A 23,406-nucleotide genomic window follows, 5' to 3' on the forward strand; every position below is an offset into this window, starting at 1 on the left:
TATGTTGATATTATTTTCCCACCAGATTGGTTACAAATAAAACTGTCTTTGGGTCTTGAACAGGATGATATACAAGAAAGCAAAATACCAGTAAATATGTGTTCTTTTTTATTTCCCATATAATCTGAAATACTCTAAATAACTTCACCATAACCTCACGTAAAAAAACCCAAATAACTTTTGCTAAAAAGACTATGATTTCCTGCATTGTCTCAGACAAAAACTATTGCATCATAAATTATTACAATATTCATATACAATATTGTTCACAGGAGAGAATCTGTGTTCCAAGTTTTTTTTTTTTTTAAAAGATGCTATTGAAGAATAGTACTTGAATGTAAATATACTTCCATTGTGTTAATTCTACATTCATCCTGTGATTTTACATTTAAATATCCATTTTACAAGCTTCAGTCTTGTGTCATAGTAATTGGTTGCGATATCAACAAATTTTTTGACTAATTAGTTACTTTCTTTTAAAACGATCAACAGCCCTATTTTTAAAAAAATTTTTTTTTATCAATATGGCTTACTATTTTTACATATGTTTTACTGTAATGTGCAATTTTGGATATAGCACATGTGACTGATAAAACCTCAACTGATGTGAGTGCAGCACTTTCCCGTCGTCACTTCTACTGCTGAACAAATTACTAACTACGTCATTGACTGGAGGACCTCACTGCAACTGTAAATAATAAGAAGGGCTTGAGAGAAAGACAAAGAACCTCATGGACCACAATAAATGCAATATGTCAACAGACAACAATACTCCCCATCCACTCAAGCATACCTCCTTTTCCAAAGGACTAGCATTGTTCCACAGCATAAATTCAATTTCATCATCAACATTATCGAAATTATTTGGCTAATTTTAGAGAGCACATGCATTATGCTCCTACAGGGCAAAACAATAGAGAAGACAGAGTATTCATGTCTGAACAGAGTGCAGGTATGTAAATAGGGCCATGAGGCCCACATCACGCCCACTCAACAGAGATAAGGCAAGGAGAGAGCGAGAAAAAGGAGAGAAAAGGACAGATAGATCATTTAAGATCATTTTTTTTAAAGGATTAAAGTTCAGTACAATGAAAAATATAGCACATCATATTTTATTTGTTTTTAACAAGGTGAATGATCACAATTAAGAATGTGCTTGCAAAGTGAGAAATGAACCATACAGAGCAGGAACAAAGCTATAACAATTTTACACAGCAAAATCCCCTATGTTAATTAACATCTAGAGTGTTGAGTTAACTCTTTCAAAGTTTTCATTTGTGTCCAATTGGACCTAAAAAAACCAAACAAACAAACACTATAGGCGTTAATTCAACACTGTGGATTTCCTCTGTGTATAAAACAGGCAGTGCAGTCCTAACCTTGATAAATCTCACTACAGAATTTCGCAAATTGAAAACACTCTAGTCATTTTACTGATATAAATTTCCCAGAATAAAAAAACATTACAATATAAAGATTTAAGAAAGTATTTAAAAAAGTACTTTTCATAGACATCAATCTCAATAAACACTCAGACTTCGACCAATATACCCCAAACATTCAGGTTTCATAACAGAAATTCTTTAAATGAAACATCATTTTCTAGAAAAGTTCCAGACAAGTTAATATTGCTGAAAGTTGCAGTATCATTTAGTTATTTAATATGATGCATTATTATCTTTAGTGTATGATACATTGTAACTAACCTACCACTAACAAGCATTTTCCAGTTTGCCCAGAACGGTATGAAATTGCATTAATTGTATTATGTAAAATCGATTTATAGCTATTTATGTTGCTAATTAAAAAAAATAAAATAAAATAATCACATGTTGACCCAAGCATGACCCAATAGCTGTTTTCATGGAAACAATGAGCAACAATTTACATTCATATTGATTTTTACTATACCAGGTTTTAATACAACACCACGACAATACATCAGTTACCAGGTGCTAGAACAAGACTTATATTCTGCTAAGTTTAGCCTACTTAGTAGCTATGTCTCAATGCCTTTTCTGTAAGCTGTGCATTTACACTTGGAAATTCAGTGAGCTGCAGGGTAAAATCAATATCCTCATGATGTTCTAGAATGGCAAAAGACTGTGTAAAGCTTACAAATGTTTGCACCTGTCATTTAATTTTTTCTCAATGGCTGACATACCAAGTAAAATGCCATTTAGTGCTAGATATAAGTGCTAGACATTAATTTGAGGCTACCCTAACTATTTGGCAAAAATTCCGGTACTAGATAGTAAAGTAAATTGTTTATGGTTTTAACCATTATATACAGAGCAAGAATTGAGACATAACTTTTTACTAATAGGCTCAATATAACAATACAGACCCATTAACAAAATAATATGGCAATGCTGAAAAACAGAATAGTGTATGTATATGGTGCTTTCTAGAAATATTTAGCATCCTGCTCACATTTTTGTTAAATCCCACAACCATCTCCTCCAGATAACAGTATTGATGTTTAAGGGGAGAAAACCTGTCACAGTAGTTTACAATTCAAAAATATAAAAAGAAATGAATCCCATGAACTACCATATGATAAGAATGGGCAATGCCCATGACATTGGGAAAACAGACACATACACAACAGTCAATAATCTTGCTGCACACTGCTGAGATTGGCCAGAAAAGACAGTGGCCAAAAATCCCTGAAGATTAAAAACAAACTTAGCTCTATAGGAATTTAATTAAGGTGCAACCTCCATCAATCAAGTCCGATATCATGAACAACATACTTTGTTGAATTGCACTGTTGATTTCCAGGTGTACCCTTCCTGTGTTCAAGGGCAGATTGTGTTGCACTAGCCAAATCTCACAGCTGAAATATTCAGCTATGAGTTACTGTTCTTTTTTCTTTCCATTCCTTATTTACATGCATGCAATTACATCCACACAGTCCCAGTCTTTATTTAGAAGCTCAACTCTGTAAAATCCTCTTTCTGGAATCCTTTCTGTAAAGAACAAAAAGAAAAAGGCTCATAAGTAAATGTAAAGCCAGTGTAGTGATTATTTGGTGTTACAAAAGCACAAAATAAAAAGCACATTCATTTATGTTTCACGGTAGAACACAACTGCGCTCAACAATATCACAGCAAAAAGTCTTATATGGAATGTTAATCATTTCACTTATGACTTTAACTTAAATTAATTAATTAATTAATTAATAAGCTTAATTCATAATGAACTTCATAATGAACCATTACTTTATTATTGTAATAAACCATTACTTAATGTAATATACCATTACTTTATTATTATTATCCAGTACTTATTAGTCCTTTATAGTAGTGAGGTAGATGTTAAGATAGTAATATTCGTTCTTGCTTCGTCCCTGCATAGTCACTCATTTTTTAGATTTTTGTTTTATACTAACAAAGGCAGGTTTGTGAAATGGAGTCATTCTGTGGTGTGTTGGGACACGCTGCTTGAGGAAATCACCTGACAGGTCTGGGCTTTAACTGCACCTATACTTGATAAAGCACAACCACATTTGGACACGCCCTGTGCTTTTAGTGTGTGTGTGTGTATGTGTGTGTGTGTGTGTATGCGCGTGTGTATGTGTGTCTGTATGTGTGTGTGTGTGTGTGTGTGTGTGTGTGTGTGTGTGTGTGTGTGTGTGTGAGTGTGTGTGTGAGAGACAGTGTGTGTGTCTTTGTAAAACTGGAAAATGACTACAGGGCAGGGTGGGGAAACGTGTCTAAAATATGTTTTACAGTAAACTCTGACACACGGTTTTTCCCAAAACATGTTACTCTCTCAGGGATGAGTTTTTCCAGTTGAAAGTTTTTAGAAGCCCCATGTTACTAACAGGGCAAACGTGACAGGTTGGTACTACAGCATAGTTCTGTGAAAGCAAGAGTAGAATTTTGAACAACTGCAGCTAGAAATCCACACCACCAATATGTATATTTACTATGCTTTATGCACATGAGGCTCACTATTGCATTGTTTTACAATTTTTTTAAATACCTGTTTATATAATAACAGTAGTGAAAGACTTTGAAAGACTTTCCAACAATGTACAAAGGTGTCAACAAAGCTACTTTGAATATTAGATGATAGTCTGGTTGTCTACTATTATTGTATTACTGCAAGGCATTTCTGGCTGTCAGCCCTGTAGGCTCTTTAAGTAAGCTTCAGCATGTTCAGAAATAAGAAGCCTGGCTCCTTACCAGGTCAAGAAAATCAGGACACATTACCCGTGTCTTATGCTAGCTATACTGGCTGCCTATTTCATTCCTGAATCACTATAGCCCATCCCAATCACTTAACTGGGATGAGGCATGCTTGCTGTTAATCCTCAGAATTAGTTGCATCTCAGCTGGTAGAATTTACTTATTTCACTCTGGAATAATGTTTAAGCAAAAAAACAAAATAAAAGCCAGCTGTTTTTAAATCCAGATAATATTTATCCATGATTATTGTCTTTTATTTTATGAATTAATTTTTTTAATGATTTGTTGTATTTTTATTGATTTGTAGTTATTTTATTGACACTTGCAAATTATTTCATTAACGTACCTTATGATTTTTAATGTATATTCATAAAATGAATTTAATGAAAGTTCCTTAATGTAGTTAAAGGTTAGTAGTCATAGTAGTCATAGTAGTATTGTAGTAGTACTAGTGGTAGTAGTAGTATTCAAGAATGCGGAAAATAGCAATAATCAAAACAAACAAACAAACAAACAAATAAATAAATAAAGTGTCCAAATTGTATAGTACCAATTCAAGTCTGTATTCGGGTTCAAAGTGAATGAATCTAATATATACATCTATGAATTACCTTTTTGTAATCTTTGTGTAGTTTTTTATATTGGAACATGTTGCAAAGGACCGTAGCTGCTGCTTTGGATTGCTTCTGTTTGCCTGAACTGAAATGAAAAAGGAAGCATTATTTTATTTTTTTTTAAGTGTTGTAAATTGAATGGTTCAAGAGTGTATCAAACATGGACAGCTTTCAAGCCTGCTGTTCTCTTACACAGTAGCAGATTCTTTCTGTTACAAGTCAGTGAGGGCCTCATACCTGTTATCGTGAGAGTTCCTGATGCCCACCAACTTGGGCAGTCCATCAAAGAAGGCTATATCTCGTGCAGCTACCTCACTACAGCTTACAAGGTTGTTAAGTGCGCCACAGATATTTATAACCACATCAGGGGAAGGGAGCTTCTGAGTGCCATCAGCTGGCAATATCGTCACTAAATGTGACACCACCTTAGGGGCTAAGATAGGACAAATAGCAAAAAGGGCTCTTTTATGAATGCTGTATACTTCAGTCTTTTTATTTTTACAGATTTTTCTACTTCTCATTAGATTATAAGAATGACACCTGTACTCACCCAGGCTGTTTTTGTCTCTGGAGTGACGGGACAGGTTCCTGAGGAAGCCAGTGAGAGAACGAAGTTCTAGATCGTTGGTTGTCTTCAGCTTATCCAGAATCACAGGCAATATATGCTCCTGCTCTAAGGCAACACGACTCAGGATGGATGGCCACTAATTGCATTTAAATTAAAAAAAAAAGAGGAGAGGATGTCTGGATTATATAAACTGCCAGAAATACCTAATAATGTTAACAAAAAAAGAAAGGTTCATATAACAAGATTACATATCTTGTAGTAAATATTTCACATTATTAATACATGCAATACTATTCCAAGAAAATCTTATTTGTAATAGTTGTTGTGGTTCTGCATGACTGGCATTTATTTATTTATTCATGGTTTTGATGTTTTGGTTAGCTGTTGATTTGACATGAGGTAGACTTACTACAGAACCAAACCAAAAAATGCTTGAGGGGTAAGATGTGGCTAAGCTTAGTTGTAGCATAAGTGGTTACTAATCTACAACATACACATTACAAAAGAGTACTGTTACATGACAAATTAGTGAAAAGAACATGACCTAAATCTGCATTATGTAGCCCTGCATATTAGCTAAATATTTACAAAACTCTTTGACCTGGAATGTTTAAAATGCAATAACAGACCAATATTATTGGTTTATTTCAGCTTAGTTTATGCTGGTACTGCTAAAGAAGCTCATGTGCAATATGGTATGGTAAAAATCCTTAGACATTTAGGATGTGATTAATATATAAGCCATGACACTTAATAGAGATAGCAAAACTATAAGCTATTTTTGAAAAAATACAAGCTGAAATATAATCTGCCATGAGAAGCTAATTTTGAAATGTCTATCTACTGAAGATTATTTTCTGTTTGCACAGTTGAACTAACTGGATCACTGATGATATCCAGACTTTGAAGAACTTTTTATGAAGTCCTATGTTAAGAAAATTAGTCCCAATTCCATATAATTCTGTGTTTACATGGAATTCCATTTTCAGTTCTGTGGAATATTATGCAATATACTGTCTTACCCTTCTGTCTCCAGCAGTAATGTTCTGCAGAGCTCCAGCTGCAGCCTCTCGTGTAGTACTGTTTGTTTCACAGCGGGTAAGGACAGTTTGATAAAGGCCTACCACCTTAGGGTGCCACAACCACTCACATCCCCTAGGCACCCGGGTCACCTCGGTAAACGTAGACAGGTCATGATTCTGACTCTGAGTGTCAGGGAAAAAGAAAGATGTCAAAAATGACACCAAAGTGCAGGTGATAGAGTTACTGATTACTGATGTCTCTAGCACAGAAACAAACTGGAAATGGAATGTAATAATTAAACATTATGAAAGAGTATTTTATAAAGTCGTCCACATCCAGTTGAGAATAAAATGGAGACAAAACGATACATGTACTATATCTCTAAGGGAAAATTTAGAAATGTCACTTACGCCTTTTACTTTCTTGCTCTGTGGAGTGAAGCAGCCGATGGGCTCTCCTCGAGAGGAGACCTGATTTCGACTGGTGCCCTCCAAGCGCATCAAGACTGAGGGGGGAATCTCATCGTACAGCTGATAGGACAAGTTCCTCAGCACACACACAGCATTCTCCACTCCCTGCCACACAATGTGTGTCCATTAATATAATGTCTTTACATAAAAATACACAAATAAAAATTTTTTGGAATGCATTTGGATAAAACATGTAAGACATAATTTATGCTGGCATGCTTGTCCTGTACACTTAGCTGACCTTCTGCTCTACTCTAGTGTCATCCATTGCTTTCTGAATGTAGCCCACCAAGGCCTCAATTAGTCCAGGAGTATCCCTCATCTGCTGACGGGTCACTGTGTTTATCGAACTTAGGTTCCTGCAGTGAAACAGGACAGGACAGTTAGTGAGAAGGCATGTGTATCTTTTGCAGTCATGGATATTAGGGGGGTATGTAAACACAGATAAAAGAACATAGACAGGAAAATTAGACAGGGTGAGAATTACGCCTTGGTACATGTTAGAATTATGTGTAATTCCCGTCATTTTATTTTTAAGACTACAGGGTTAACGATTGTTTTGCATATGCATGAGTGTGAGTGCACCTGAGGCATCCGGTAGTATTGAAGAAAATGTCTGCCTCTGAATCATTGTGCTCGATTATTTCTCTTTCTCCAGTGCCTGAGAGAGGAATCAGTATATCTTCAGTCAGCTTTGGAAGTGTCTCCCTCGCCAACTTCTCTTTCAGGTTGTCTTTAGAGGAGAGATTCCACAGAATTCCTGCAGAGAGAGAGAGCGAGAGAGAGAGAGAGGTGGGAGACATAAGAGTAAAGATGTTATTGTATTGTATCACCTTAAGATAATGAGTGCAAACATACAAAAAGCAACTAAAACCACACAATTACTGTAATATGCAACCTTGTATTCACAAGACTGAGGTATTCACTTTATAGCACAGAATTATCTGTAATTGTAGAGATCAAAGCTTGTCTAGAATTTCTGTACAATCTTTGTTATAAAAACAAAACCAAACCCTGTAACATAGGATTTCTATTTCATGGACATGTAAGAGGGATTTTGGATTACACAATGTTTTAACTTGAACCCTTTCAGAAACATATGGGGCCATCTACTGCAACTGAAAATGGCCCTGTCTTTTCTGGTTATTTTATTGAGCTGTTTGCTAAGAACTTTGACCATAATTACTCTGTAGAGAAAAGAGAGATGAGGCCGTCATGTGCACAGTGCATAAAATCAGTTATTCTGAAGAAACTTAACTACTGGACCACTGCCAACTGTGAATCTTATTCACACAGTACACGGGCAAGTACACAGTAGCAAGTGCCTGACTCATGGGCCTCATAGATTCACACAAACAAGTCAAGACAACACTGCTTACCAGTCAGCACCCTTTCACTGGGAGAGTACTGCCAACGCCCCAGAAAACACACACACGTGCACACACACATGCACACACATGCATACACACGCATAAGTACACACATGCATGCGCACACACACACACAAGAGACACATACACACAGATACACACACATACACACAGACACTTGCACACTCACACACAAAAAAACCTGCACGAACTGATTTATTCCTTAAAAAAAAACTTTAAACACCACATAATTAGTATTATAAAGTTATAATACTTTAATAATAATAATAAAAAGTTTTCACCACATCATGTATGCGGAAAATAAAATGCATACATGGATTTACAAATTGACCTATGGTACCCAGCGCCACTCTGTTGAGGATTACAGTTTATTACAAATATGGTTGTGTTATGTATGATTTTAAAGTTATATAACTTATCACTGTGTCTACCTCACCACACCCATAGTAAAGTCCAACCTTTACCAATGCTGCCCAAGGCCAACTTTGTGATAGCTGTGCACAATGGCAAACAGCTAAACACAGGTTCACACAGTAGCTGATTGATTTTTTTTTTAATTTTCTGATTCAAGATAAGCTATCCCCAAAATGGGAAATTCCCATTTCCCAAATCCAACCATATTCAGTTTCTCACATCAAATTAAAGATCAAATATCTCAACGCATGTGTAAGATCAGTGATCTTGTAATTAATTCACAATCAATAAGTGAGCAAAATATGAGCTAATTTTTATTAGTTACAGTGCTGATTAATCCCTAAGATAACAAATGTTTACCAGTGATGTTCTTTTGGAGTTCATCATCTGGTTCTTTCAGGGCTTGCATAAGCTTAGGGATTCCTCCAGCTTCGATGAGAGCCACTTTGTTTTCCATGTTTTCATAGATTAGGTTCCTGGCTGCTCCAGTGGCATATTGTTGCACCCTCTGTGACTCACTGTTAAACAACTGAACCAGTAGGGGTATGCCTTTCAACTGGTTCACCTGAGAGAGACATTAAAAATGAGTATTCAGCACATTATAGTACTTTTGCTACTTCATTAGGCTGGTAATATAATTCACCAGCTCTTACTTGTTTCTTGGCATCTTTGTTGTGGTAGCACTCATGTTGGATGTAAGCAGCTCCAAGCGCCTGCTGGTCTTTGTCAGATGACTCAAGGTAGTTCAAGGCAGTTGTCATATCCAGGGAACCCAGCCTGTGTGACATTATATATATATATATATATATATATATATATATATATATATATATATATATATATATAGAGAGAGAGAGAGAGAGAGAGAGAGAGAGAGAGAGAGAGAGAGAGAGAGAGAGGGATTAATTTTTCTAACATTTACTTTTATAACTTTTTTTAACTTATAACTTTTATAATCATCTTAAACTAGTGTGTGTGTGTGTGTGTGTGTGTGTGTGTGTGTGTGTGTGTGTGTGTGTGCATGCAAGTGTAAATTTGTGCGTATGTTTCAGCATGTGGGTGACATTGTAGAAAGTATGTTTTTCTCAGGGTGTTCTGATTGTGAATCGGTTGGACTGGTTTGGGTGTGCCTGCCTGGAGTCTCACTCTTCACAGACACACACACACATACACACACACACACACACACACACACGCACATTGACATCAAACACACTCAGTCCAGCTAGGTGAGTGAAAGTGAATTTGTAAAGTTCATTACCTTGTAAATAACCTGTTAGACATGTTTAAAGGCTGTATGTCCTCGTTGAATTTTGTCCATATCCACTAAAAAGTCTTTGTTTTTTCCTAGTGTTTTCTCAAGAAATATAACATCTTTGAGACTTTATTATTTATTATTTTACAATTTTTATCAGATTTATATAAGAGGAAGCTATACCTATTTTTATGCAAGGTGTTTGCACCCACTGAACTAGTATGTTATATTTTGAGTAGTAGAAAATTACATTGGGACAGTTGTGTTTAATTAATTTTGTTTCTGAATTCTATTTTACCCCTCCTAACTGCCCGGGGCAGTAAAAACACCTGGCTGCTAAGATCTTCAACAAATTAACAGTGACAGTATGAGTGACAGTATGATGTAGTATTTAATATAAATTCTGTTGTCATGCGACCATTGTTCCCTTTTCCTTCTCATTCCATACACGCTGGACCTGATACGCACCATCTGTGTAACAGCTCTAACTCGCTGGAGAAGTGAAGCTTTTATCACTAAAGGGGTCTGCCTTGGAGCAGTTCTCCATTGGAGGGAGACAATTATCACTGATGCCTCTCTCACTGGCTGGGGGCATTGTGTTGCCATAGAGGCACAGGAGGTGTGTGGAGTCCCATTGTGAGAGTAGAACACATCAACCAGCAGGAACTGAGGGCAGTCTATCTGCCCTCAGCTTCTGGCTACTGGTTCTGAGACATTGTCACCTGCAGGTCTATTCGGAAAATGTTGTGACAGTAAAATACATTAATCACTAGGGTGCAAGCGGATGGATGGCACTCTCCAACTTGCACAAAAACATTTCAGGTGGGTGGACCCAATGGTTGGCCTCACTGAGAGCAATACATTTGCAAAATGATGCAGTGAACGCATAGTCAAGACAGTTCATATGCCCAGGAAAGTTGACAGAATTCCATGGCAGCTCCAAATGGTTAGCTGTGCCTGTGGGTTTGCCCCCTCTTAGTTAAAAGCAGATTGATAACTGCAACCCTGCAGTCCTAGACACACTCCTGAAAGCAAGAGCCCTGTAGTGTGCGTTACTGGATCCAGTGCACTGCACAGTATCTGAAGTACTGGTTCCTTGCTTTCCTACAGGGTCAGCTAGACAGTGAAATGTCCCAATCTATGATGAAGGTTTATGTGGCGGCTATTGCAGTGTGCCACAGTACTGTGGAAGGTAAAGATCTTATAATGCTTGTACATGCTCAGAAGAAGGCCCTTTTACCCAGTAACATAGGTGACTAGCGTGTCATGAATCCCAACCTAAACGTTCCATAATTCCTTGGTAAACTGCATTGTGTAGCTACATAAAGTATGAAGAGTGACAAGATAGGATGAGAACCTTAACTAAAGACTATCTTTCTAAAAGTATTCAAGCATGGGCAAAACTGAACATAGCTTGCACTTGTGTGTGTGTGTGTGTGTGTGTGTGTGTGTGTGTGTGTGTGTGTGTGTGTAAGTGTGTGTGTGCGTCTGTGTGTGTCTCACCCGCTCAGATTTCCCATGCTGCCCGTCATATCCATGCCATCAAAGACATCTTTGCCTTTGCCCACACTGATCACACTCCTCATGGAGGGCGCACGAGATATCCTCCCCTGCTTCATCATAGTCAGGTTACCCTGGGAGCCATTTCCACCAATCACAAAGCCCCCTGTACTGCTTCCTCCCTGCATACTCCCCGCTGACACAGAGTAGCGACTCTGGCGATTCTGGGTGATCCTGTTGATGGTGCGCTGTGAGGGGCCTTTGAAAGTTTGGCGCATATAGGCCTCCTCACCCATGTTGACTCCAGTGCCTCCGTTGCGAGCCAGGGTTCCGCTGAGGGAACGGCTTATGGTCGGCAGAGTCGCTGAAGTCTGCCTGGTCCCAGAGCTGAACTCATTGACCGAGGCAGAGAATGGGTGTGAATATGTGCTTGCATAGCCATTGCTCATGTTATAACCTGCCTCCTGCCGTGAAAAGTTGGCCTCCTGGTCTGATCCCAGGCTTCCCTCACTGCCATTTCGTGCCATCCAAGTGGTAACCTGCTGTTGAGGCAGGGAGTGCAGGCGTAGTGAGTGTAGCGATGTGGTCTCTGCGTCAGCAACCCCACGGCTCATGGAGCGCATCGTTGTGCCTATCGGATACTGCTGAGACTGGCTGCTTTGGTAGCCACCCGCCATGCTACCCATTCCTGCCATGCCACCCACGTCCTCATGGTTATACATCAGTCCTCCAGCAGCCCCTCGACTCATCTGAGATCTAGTACCATAGTCCATGGCCGAGCGAGACGAGTAGCCACTGCTGGACTGCTGAGATGCACGGTGGGCCTGGTGGAGATCAAACGTCAGAAGCATTACAGCCATATACAGTACGGTATAAACAATCAATCTGTCATATTAAAAAAAAAATCAAAACACATTAGATTGAGACAAAGCCTGACAGATGCATGTTAATTTTACAATTACAGATGTAACATTAATCAGATTGAAATTGAAATTGAAAATACATTTTATCAAGTCATAGGTAATGCTAAAATGAAGACAAGATAACAAACATGGAATTCTCACCATTACTGGTCTGGTGGTGGAGGAGTGCATATAGGACTTTGAACTGAAGCTAGGATTGAAGGTCTGGTACTTCATCATTGTAGCAGAACCACCGTACTCTAACATGGACAGAGATTCAGAGAGATTTATTATTATTACTGATGCCTTTAAGAAATCAAATGACTGCCGAAGACAAATTAGCATCTCTTTGTTAATTCATGACATAAAAAAAAAAAAAAAAAAAGCCATGAGGAGTTGTCGTGCCTGTTCCTATATGAGTAAGGTTCCAGTATGAGAATGGCTGTGGTTACAACACTCATAACCTTGTGACTAAGTTACTTCCCCTTGTCAGCTCTCAAATCAAATAAATGAAAGCTAGACAAAGTGCTTAGTACAACCATTCATACAGAAGCCACAGCACATTTTTACAGGCTAAACATCACGTCTTGGACCACAGGAGGGGATGAAGTGCTTCATTTGGTTTCCATGAAATATATGTATGCTACACAAAACCAGTCTTTATCTTGAAGATCAGAAGAATTAGGAGGATAATGAAAAGAATTACCATGCACAGAACTACTACAATAAAGGAAACTAACAGGAATTTGTTTTACAAAAAAAAGCAAACAAACAAACAAACAAACCTACCAGAACCACTGCAGAACCACATAAGGTCTAATTAACACTATGCCTCATAGGTCTGTACTATAACAAAAACTCACTGCAGCTTTATTTATTCTTTACTGTCACATCAATCCAAGTTCTAAGTAAAGACATGTATGGTGTACACCAGCTGCAGGCACTACACGGTCTAGCTACAATCAGTGTACTGGATTAAAAAATTATTAGTGCTACAGTGTTGTTAGTACTACAGGTAGTATTTCAGCATGAGTCAAATATCTAAAGATCAAGCCACCTTATCATCCACTGTGTGTGTGTGTTTGTGGGAGTGTGAGAATAAATGCTTTCTGTAGGGCGAGGTAAAGGTGGGGCTGTCAGCAACAGGCTGACAAACCGTAGGCAAGGGGAGAAGGGGTGGAAAACCGGTCTGATAGCTGTGAGCCACTCCTTCTGTCCCTACCCAAAACACATAGATTCAACACACACACACACACACACACACACATATAAATAACATTCCACACCTTGCCACACCCTACTTTTCCCTATCCTTGAAAATATATAGAATTAAGCATAAAGACAAACTAGATATTTATCATTTTAAACCCTATGGAATTGTTTAAAATCAATTTTGACCTACAGTTTGTCCAAAATGCAGCTGCTAGAGATCTTACCACATCACGAAAATATGAACACATTACCCAATTTTATCATCTCTACAATGGTTACCTGTTAGGTTCCGTATAGATTATAAAATACTGCTACTCACCTATAAAGCTCTAAACGGCCAAGCTCCTTTATATTTAACCAATCTTCTATCATGTTACAATCCTTCACGCTCTTTAAGGTCGCAAAACTCTGAACTTTTGATAATACCGAGGATATCACAGTCTACCAAAGGAGGTAGAGCTTTTTCACATTTAGCTCCTAAACAATGGAATAGCCTTCCTGATAATGTTCGAGGTTCAGACACACTCTCTCAGTTTAAATCAAGATTAAGAACACCTTTCTTTAACCTAGCATTCACATAACACATCTCATAACCTTTTTATGCAGTCATCTCTGATAAAATGATAATTGAACCTGGTTATCTCTGCCTGAAATTTATTGGACAGCAGCCACGCTAATCCTTCTCCATTTATTTCCTGTTTCTACCTTGTGATGCCTGTCCCGAGGTAATCAGTGAATCTGCCAGCTCCAGCTCAGAACCAGCCTCTACGAAGTTTCGAGATGTTGCCAACACCTGCGAAGACTTTGGATGATACCAACACTCTACATGTGTCACTCCTGGGATATCAGTGGGTCTGAACCGTTTTGCTCTCCGGGCCGGCCTAAACTGTCCTGGTGCCCTGCTTCGGGAGTTCTCGTCGCTTGGAGGCCAGTCACTGTGGCTGAGGATGGCCACATATGGACAGTGTAGGGACACTTTGAAGTTTTCAAGATGGCATTGGACTGCAACTGATGCGGGCCGTTTTAGTGCTGTGTCTGTTTGCACCCGGGTCTCCATCAGCAGACAGCGCATGCGTTCAGCAGAATAGACTTCATGTTGAGACTGTGGTGAATCCCCTCATTACACTGCTGCACTTTTGTTGTATCATGTAGCACACAGTTAGAGAATGGATTTATTTATAATTACACTAGGCTGTGTTACCCAGATGAGGATGGGTTCCCTTTTGAGTCTGGTTCCTCTCAAGGTTTCTTCCTCATATCTCGGGGAGATTTTCCTTGCCACCATCACTGTCGCCTCTGGCTTGCTCATTAGGGACACAATTATCAATTTAAAATTTAGATTGGAAATTTATATGTTTCCGTAAAGCTGCTTTGTGACAATCTCAATTGTATAAAGCAGTATACAAATAAAACTGAATTGAATTGACCTGCAAAAATTCAGCTAAATAAAATGTCTCTTTCACCTGAAACATACTCTTGGCATTTCACTTTTGAGACTAGGTTACCTTGTACAACAGCATTTTCCGATTCGAAGTATGTGTTTCTTGATTTTGGCTAAAGGCCGAGAAATGTGAGGCTGTTCTGACTTGTCAAGGCTCAGCGTAAGCTCCTAAAGCTTGTACTATACTAGATCATGGCAGCCACTGTCCACCTATTAAGACTGAAAGTTTAACCCGAGAACAATTACAGTACCCTTTCATAAAAACAAAAACTCCACAGCTAATCACATCTGTCATTCATATGACATTAACCAAGTAATTCTAAATACTAGACTTGCATGCATTTTCAGTATTTTGTCTGCCTTACTGGTTGAAATCTCTTGAAATACTGCTAGATACATGTTGCAAATACACATAGAATAACTCACAGTAGTATTTTGCCTGCCAAAATGTTATGTAGTCTTAATATACTGCTTACCCTTTACCTAAGCTTTCATTAGCCTTGAACATACATCACACACTTCATTCTCAAAATGAAAAAAAAAATCTAAATAAAAGATAACACCTTGAGGTCTGATTTGCTGCTTAGAAAACGTACAGATGAAAGCACACTTGTTATTCGAGATAGAGAGTTTATTGTACTAAGCACTTTGTCCAGTTTTCAGTCTGTGCAATTTAGGTCCTTTGAGAGGTGACAAAGAAAAATAAACCAATCACAAGGTATGTGCGCCTTAACTCCGTCCCCCATTCACTTGCCCGTCTAAGTTCAAAAATACCAAAGAAATGGCTACAGATGAACTATGCCTGTTTCAGCCTGTTCAACATTAGTTCAATGTGTGTGTGTGTGTGTGTGTGTGTGTGTGTGTGTGTGTGTGTGCGCGCGCGTGTGTGTGCGTGTGTGTTCAGCCAGCAGACAGGAAGGTTGAACTCACGCAAGTGCCTATTAAAACAGACACCACCAAAGTGTGTAGTTTCATGCCTAGTTTCAATAAAAACATTTGCCATTGTCATACAAATACCACTCAACCCTAAAACCCATGAAAACTATCCTTATATTCCATTCCACAGTCAGACATCACAATTAGCTTTAACAGCAAGTTGTTTCATATCACTGCAAGCCATTTATTCTGAGTGCAGTGCTATTCTTCATTCTTGTGTCACATACCTTGGGAAATGTTTGCGTATTACAGATGCCAGGTCAAATTTAGACCTACTTGTTGGGACTGTTGGTGTGTACATGGGGTGATTCCAAACTTTATGCATAATTTGTTGGTCTCACAGTCCTTTATTAAATAGTAAACAGAACTACAACGATAAATAAGCCATATTTAGCCCGAAGAGAGTGCTTAAAAAAAAAAAAAATGTATGTACAATGAAAAAAGTACATACATTATGTACTCATGTATACATAAGTATTATATAGGCTATTATGTATACATTATTCTGTTTGTACTATGAAAAAAGTACAACATAAGAGCATGTATAGCTGTGAAAGTCAAGGATTATATAACAGCACATACAATGCACAAGCGAGACATCCATGAATCAACACAACACATAGGCTAGAACGATTAATATGTTAGTCCAGCCAGAAAAAGAGAAGTCAGAGAAATGAACCACACAAATCCTGTTAGATTTAATGGGTTATTATAATGAATATCAACGTGTATACTTTACAGTCGAGTGCGGCACAATATAATACACCTTGTAGTGGTTTATAAATACGTTCATGGCTTTTATCTCGCAAACATCCGGGTTTGTTGGATTAGAAACCTGTTGAAAATTTCCGCATTAACTCGCTGCTGTCACAGACGCGCAAATAATTTATTACAGACATCAGGGAGAGAAACCGGCGACGTATGAATGTGACTTTTGGTTATCTCACGACTATTTGTTGTCAATTACACAACAGAACACAACATTTAAGGTCGAATATGTCAGGTAGCAAAATTACTATCCAGCTAAGAACAGTCCAAACAACCGCTCACAGACCGGAGAGAAGTTACTGTAGTTAAAGTTAGCAGAATTAGGTTATGATAGTCTACATACAGATATATTAGTGAATAACAAGTAAAAGTGTATAAAGAAAGGGCGTTTCAGGGCTGGGAGCAGGTAGACGGTGACACACCTGAGGTGGGGTACTGCGCGGAGGAGGCGTACTGCGCGGAGGTGGACGTGGAGGTGCTCCGCCGGGGCAAGGTGGATTTCTCGGCTAGTCTCTGGGCCACCTGCTGCTGCACGCGCTTGACTCGCGTTGACTCGTCCAAGTACGCGCCGCCGTGCGGGAGCTGAGTCTCCGACGGCACGGCATACGTACTCACTTTGGAGCTGTTTGGCTGCAGAGCCGAGAGAAAGACACCCTCAGATACCACGCTCATGGCGAATCCGTCCAACTCAGTAACCGTACCGAGAGCGAAGTGTAGAGACAAAATAAACTACACAAGCGAAACGCGACGAGTCCTATCGGTGTGTCGTAACGCGTTAATTCAGCATTTGTGAAACTTTCCTGACTATGGTAATGCCAACGAAACCGACGACAGAACAGCTGAAGTGAACTTTGCTCTAACAGATATACAGAGACGTGTGTATGTCGCAGGTAGAATAGAAGAATGGGTGGAGTCTGTGGCTGACTCACACGTTACCTGATCCAGGTTAAACTAAAGCGAGGACCTGTTTCTGCCTGTGCAGATGTTTAGATTAGATTCCTGTAAGTATAAATTTGTGACTAGTGCACATATTGTAATCAAGGCAGAGACAATAACACATAGGCTATGTAGCCTGTGTGTGTGTGTGTGTGTGTGTGTGTGTGTGGACCAAATGTCTCACCACAAAACGGGAAGATCAGACAGGTTTGATCACTGTGCACATCCTTGACATGATCCTCTAAACAGAAATGAACTAAACTATGTCACACGCAAATTTCCGCTGCAAAGATATCAGCAAAAGTTTGTTTTTTATCCCCCACCCCCATTATATCTCATTCTCATTTTAGATAGCTCATTGTGTCTACTTGACCAAGAAATTACACATACTGTATATTATAATCATTTATGTGTCTACTAAAATATTTTGTAACTTATCAGGATGATTGTTTTTAATAAAAATCTGGACAAATGTGGTGGTCATGGAGGGAGAATGGTTTAAAATTGAACTAGGGCTAAAATTGTACTTTGCGGTAGTGTAAAAAAAAAGAAGAAAAAAGCTCTCTTATTCAACAGATGTTGGTAAATATCCACATATTCACATGAAAATGATTTCCACCTCTATACAAATCTAAAACAGAAAATCAATTGTTATTAACTACATAAACAATGCACTTAAACATAAAAGATTATGCATCATATTTCTTATATTATTATTGCACTATTGATTTCAAAAGGAATCTATGACACTACGGAATATAAGAATATATAAATATGGCATAAAATGGCTGGATTGTCTCTTCTTTCTCTTCATTTATTTTACTACAGCCTGTTCTAAAAATCCCAGGCATGAGGACAACTATAGTAAATGTACACCTTGTACACCTGTTGTGGAAAATAGGAACTAAACACATATGTTTTTATCACAGATTTTGTTGGTAAACAGCTAGAAACCCTTTGTAGTACCATTATAGGTTTTCCATCTACAGCTTTTGTGTGGTAGCCTAATACAAAAAGTGTTACTGTTGTACTTGATCCAGCCAGAAACTTTAAAAAGTACATGATTTGGAAGTTTCAGAAGTGAAACTGTCACTGACAGACAAATAAATAGCTCATAACTAGTCAGTGTTTATATATTTTGACAATCTTGATGAAGGCTGAAGAGAGTACTGATAGGTGTGGCTGGCTTGTTGCATTTTTGTCTCCATTTATGGCTGTTGTCGCTTCTGTGCCTAGCAACGGAACTAACAGTTTTTGTTCCTGCATCGACATATCTTTTAAACCAACTGTTGTCTACAGTGCATGTTTGTTTTCAACTATCATGGAAACTAAACAAATATAAACAATATTAAAAAAATCACATAAGCACTCCCTCATGGTCTCATAGTTTGGAAACACATAGATATTTCAGAATATATATAAAAAATAACATTTAGCAACCACATCAGATTTAGAGAATTAATCTAAGGAGCTTTATAAAGTCTTATCAGATTCTTTCACTGATATTGGAAACTACTGTGTTCATAATTTCAGAATCCAGTATGCACCTTACATTTGGAACTTTCTTTGTATTTGATTGTCAATTGAATGAATAAATATACCTAATACATCCATTACTCCTGCTATTCTGTCACACAGGTTTGTAATGGCACAAAAGCAATGCAAGCACAATACAATTCAACAAACAACTGAAAATTTAGAATATTTGACAAAGTTCATCTACTCACCATTAAAACACAATATTGTATGGCAAGAGATAAAATCCACTTATGCAACACAGGTTCTGTCTCACTGTTTCTGCTCTGAGAGGAAGAGTCCTCTTCTAAATGTTACTTGATCTGATTATGATTCTGGGAGTGCACAACATATAGGCACAGGCAACTCCCTAGTGAAAGCATGCATTCACTTTAATTATTGAAGAAATAGGATAATCGAGAGACAGGCAGACAGGTGAGGAGAAAGGGATGACTCAAAGTAGGTGTGAAGGAGTAACAGTTTGGGGTGTGTTAGTGGACTGGAGCCACCTTTACCTCAGCTTCACATATTACATGTCTACAGCACCATTTGACTCATTCAACATCACAAATTCGACAGATGTTAAAAGTAGTCATCAGTAAATGGCACTTGAACAAGTTGAAAATGAAAGGAAGCATAAATGAACATGTCATGCCATTTTGCTCTACTAACAGTTATCTGAATTGTAGGATTATGTTAAGCTAATATGTGCGGCTAAAGATGACACTTGACACGAATTTGGAGCTGTCTATACACCTTAGTCAGCATACATAATGCCTTAAGGGAAAGGAGGGCAGCTATGAATGTATCTTAAAGAATGCTGTGCCACCTTGATGTACTCATTACTGTACAGTATGTTCCACTCACTAACAGTGATAAATTGCTAATTTGATGACTTTAGCTGAAATTTGCTTAATTCATTATATACTAAGGATGCACAGTAAAAAGTGGTCAACTGGTCAATTGAAGTCCATTGTATTTAGGGATATTTTTATGAATGACCTATGACATATGTGTGTACAAAATTCTACATTTTAAGTTAAAAATCTATACTTTTACAAGGTCTATTAAGTCAAGAATGTTTTGGCTAGTACATTTTATGTTGGATGAGTTTTAAGCCAATTTTTAATCACTGAAATTTATAGAAGTGCTTGGGTACTTTGCTCAAGTCCCACGTTTCCGTTATGCTTGACCAACACCGAATCGATGAAATTGATCTACCACCAGTTGTCATTTTTGCTGTTCTTGGTATTGATAAGAGACCATAATTTATGGACAGTACAGGTGGATTATAAAATGTTTGAAGATGACTTAAATACGTTGGGGCTAAGGTCTTTAGGGCATTGAACTGTATCTTACACAAGATGAGACTAACATGCACTTTCTCTACATCATGTAAGGACATGTTCCTCATCTTGAAAATATTCACTGGCAATATCACTGATGATCATGACAGCAAGATGACATCTCAGACATACGACATCAGGCTGATACTGTGTTTATGTACAATTTATGATAGTCTTGATCCAAAGAGAAAGTTTACTTGTAGGCCAGAGAATTCCTGTTTATCAAAAAACAGTTATTTGAAAAGTTATTTGATCATGATTGAAAGTGATGATGGTCTGATAAGAGGAACGCACCTCTCAGATATCAGTTCTTAAGTTTATTGAATTATTTATCAAATGACTAATATGAGTACAGTGATACATCCATGGTTAAAAGACATGGATCAGGACTAGGTATCTTTGTGAGTTGGAATTGGAAATAAATAAATAAATAAACAAACAAACAAATAAATACATAATATTTAATAGCTGTTCTGAAATTGCATGGACTATCCAAGAAACTGTGTGCTCAATGGATTAAGAATACATATTGCTCAAATTAATGTTGCTGTAAGGTTTTTTTTGCCTACCATTTCCAGGTTTAATTCTTAGGTTCCCAGTTAGAGCTGGGCAATATGATTTTTTTGGGCAATATTTGTGCCAATCCTCTATGACATACTAAGTATGAAATTTGCAGTAAATAATTCCAGATTTATTTCCATCGTTATATATTATCATCCATCCTCACTATGGTCAAAAAACATTTTTTGGGGGGAAGGTACGGTAATATTCGGTGTAATGAAAAGACTAGTACCTTGATGTTCAGACAGCTTATGTGATTCTAAAGAATGTAAACTCCTGAATAGATAGCATAAATCTGAGAGGTGGTCAATTAAGCTATTATTACAGTGTGAAACAAATGTCTCTGGCTAGAGGTTGTTGAAACTACATACTGTAGTATCTTCAAATGATCTAGCATCCCAGAGAGGCAACATAAATAAATCCCAATCATCAGTTCCAGAGACAAAACTTAGTCTAGGGTATGATTGCTCTCTGTGACCTCATGACTAAATCTTTCTGAGTCAATTAATCATTTTCATTCGCCACATGAATGTTAGAGTCACCACAAATAACTCAGATTAATTACTCAGATTAATATTTAGAGCTTCCAAAACTGTATTTTTTACAGGGCTACATATATAGAGAACAAACATGAAATCACATGTTAATAACTGTTAAAGTGAAAGATTCCAGACTATAAAAAACTTCTAAATTAACAGCAAGAACAACAGAAACAGACTCAGTGAATGAGAGTCATCATTACCACAAAAAAGAAGAAGAATAAGAAGAAGAAGAAGAAGAAGAGGAAGAAGAGAGACATACATAAAGGGATATTTATAATATATGGCTAGTTAGCAAATATTATATAAACTAGTTTTGCCTATGTCTAGTGTTCAATCTGGTATAACTTTTGGCAAAAAAATAATTAAAGTTATGCATTTACTTAAAACTTTTAATTAAAACCAAGGATTGCAAAATAAGGGAATCAATTAGCCAGACTTTGCTGCTTCAGGTAAATGTTTGCGGTGCCTATTTTACAGTCACCTTATAATACTGTATGTTTTACTGTGTTGTTACAATTACTTTACAAGTAAATTAAGGTCCTTTGATATAGTACAACCTGCCAGTAATATTTTCCCAGATACAACAACAGCATTGAACACAGTATTTTATTACAGAAATGACAAAAAAATTACTCATGGGTTATTCACAGTGAGGAATGAAATGAGGAATGAAACTGTTTAATGAAACTGATTTAAACACCTTGAACAAGTGCTTAAAAGTGAATTAAACTCAGACTTTGCGCAATGTCAAGCATTTTGTGATAAACGTTGACAACACCTCCACCCAGTCCCCTCAGGCGAGGGCTGTGTTTGTGTAAATTTTCAAAAGGAGTCGACTCATTAGTATGCAACAGCTTTGGGCAAAGTTTCACACAGATATCAACACTATTCTCTGTGATTTTATTTACATTGCTTGCTTTTGGGTGTAATAGAGCTAACATTCAGAAGTTCTAGGTTAAGGAGGCAATGGTGGCAATTACTGTCTCAATCCTCAATTACTTATCAGGCAAATCAGTAAATGTGTATATCATACCTGATTTTCCTAGCAACAACTTGATTAATTTTAATGTTAACTGTTAATGTTTTATGTTAATTTAGATTATTTTACACAACTAGTATGTTTGCTACTGCAGGAGAGAGACAGTTTCTGTTTGTGGGAACAAATGTACTGTAACATCTCAAGGAAGAGGGTTGGTTTAGCCAGTTTTTCTGCTTACTGGTCTGGCCCTGACAAGTCAAGAATTAATTATGCTATGACAGATATGAAGAAAAAAAGAGTGACACCTCCTCAACAGACCAAGTCTAACTTTATTAAATAAACTTGCCAGTTCCCTACCATGGTCACAAACCTCTACAAAGTGTTCATTCTTTTAACACTTGATTTTACAGCTATATTAATGCTATATAAATATTTATATTCTAATGATTTAGAACTATACGGCCACGGTGTATTCCTGTTTGGATCAACCATCTCTCCATCAGGATAAGGTGGTTACTGCAGATGAAATTAATGAAATATTTTTATTAGCACCGCTCATCATGACCCTTGTAATCAGACATCACTTAGGTCTTAATATGTGTAGCAATTTATATGGCACAGTATTTTAAAAAGCAGCCGACCCAGGGTAATCTTATTTGCGAGCGTAAAATTTTTTCTGAGTAACGGAAGAAAACCTTCAAAGAGAACAGAAACCTCAGCAGGTTTTCAGGTCACTCAAGGAGAGAGAGAGAGAGAGAGAGAGAGAGAGAGAGAGAGAGAGAGAGAGAGAGAGAGAGAGAGAGAGAAACACAAGTTTGTTACTACAGTATGACATTA

The 23,406-nt window shown here is 37.6% G+C and overlaps 1 protein-coding gene across 3 annotated transcripts; it reads right to left on the minus strand.

Annotated features, from left to right (window-relative positions):
- Nucleotides 1-1,096: 1,096 nt before the first annotated feature.
- pkp3a (plakophilin 3a) lies at nucleotides 1,097-19,515 on the minus strand. Of its 3 annotated transcripts, XM_017485670.3 has the most exons (14): nucleotides 19,354-19,515; nucleotides 17,113-17,320; nucleotides 12,496-12,593; nucleotides 11,435-12,255; nucleotides 9,330-9,453; nucleotides 9,037-9,241; nucleotides 7,457-7,631; nucleotides 7,113-7,230; nucleotides 6,812-6,976; nucleotides 6,401-6,583; nucleotides 5,361-5,514; nucleotides 5,048-5,243; nucleotides 4,808-4,895; nucleotides 1,097-2,972 (listed from the first exon to the last, which is right to left on the minus strand). In XM_017485670.3, the coding sequence occupies exons 1-14, from the start codon at nucleotides 19,354-19,356 to the stop codon at nucleotides 2,931-2,933; spliced, it is 2,580 nt and encodes an 859-aa protein (XP_017341159.1). In that variant the 5' UTR covers nucleotides 19,357-19,515; the 3' UTR covers nucleotides 1,097-2,930. The 3 variants fall into 3 exon arrangements, with proteins under 3 accessions (XP_017341159.1, XP_017341160.1, XP_017341158.1); XM_017485671.3 differs by lacking the exon at nucleotides 17,113-17,320 and having other exon boundaries at nucleotides 19,354-19,514; XM_017485669.3 differs by lacking the exon at nucleotides 19,354-19,515 and having other exon boundaries at nucleotides 17,113-17,571.
- Between the last annotated feature and the right edge of the window lie 3,891 nt (nucleotides 19,516-23,406).

The sequence above is a fragment of the Ictalurus punctatus genome, chromosome 14, assembly GCF_001660625.3.
Source record: "Ictalurus punctatus breed USDA103 chromosome 14, Coco_2.0, whole genome shotgun sequence".
Lineage (NCBI taxonomy): Eukaryota > Metazoa > Chordata > Actinopteri > Siluriformes > Ictaluridae > Ictalurus > Ictalurus punctatus.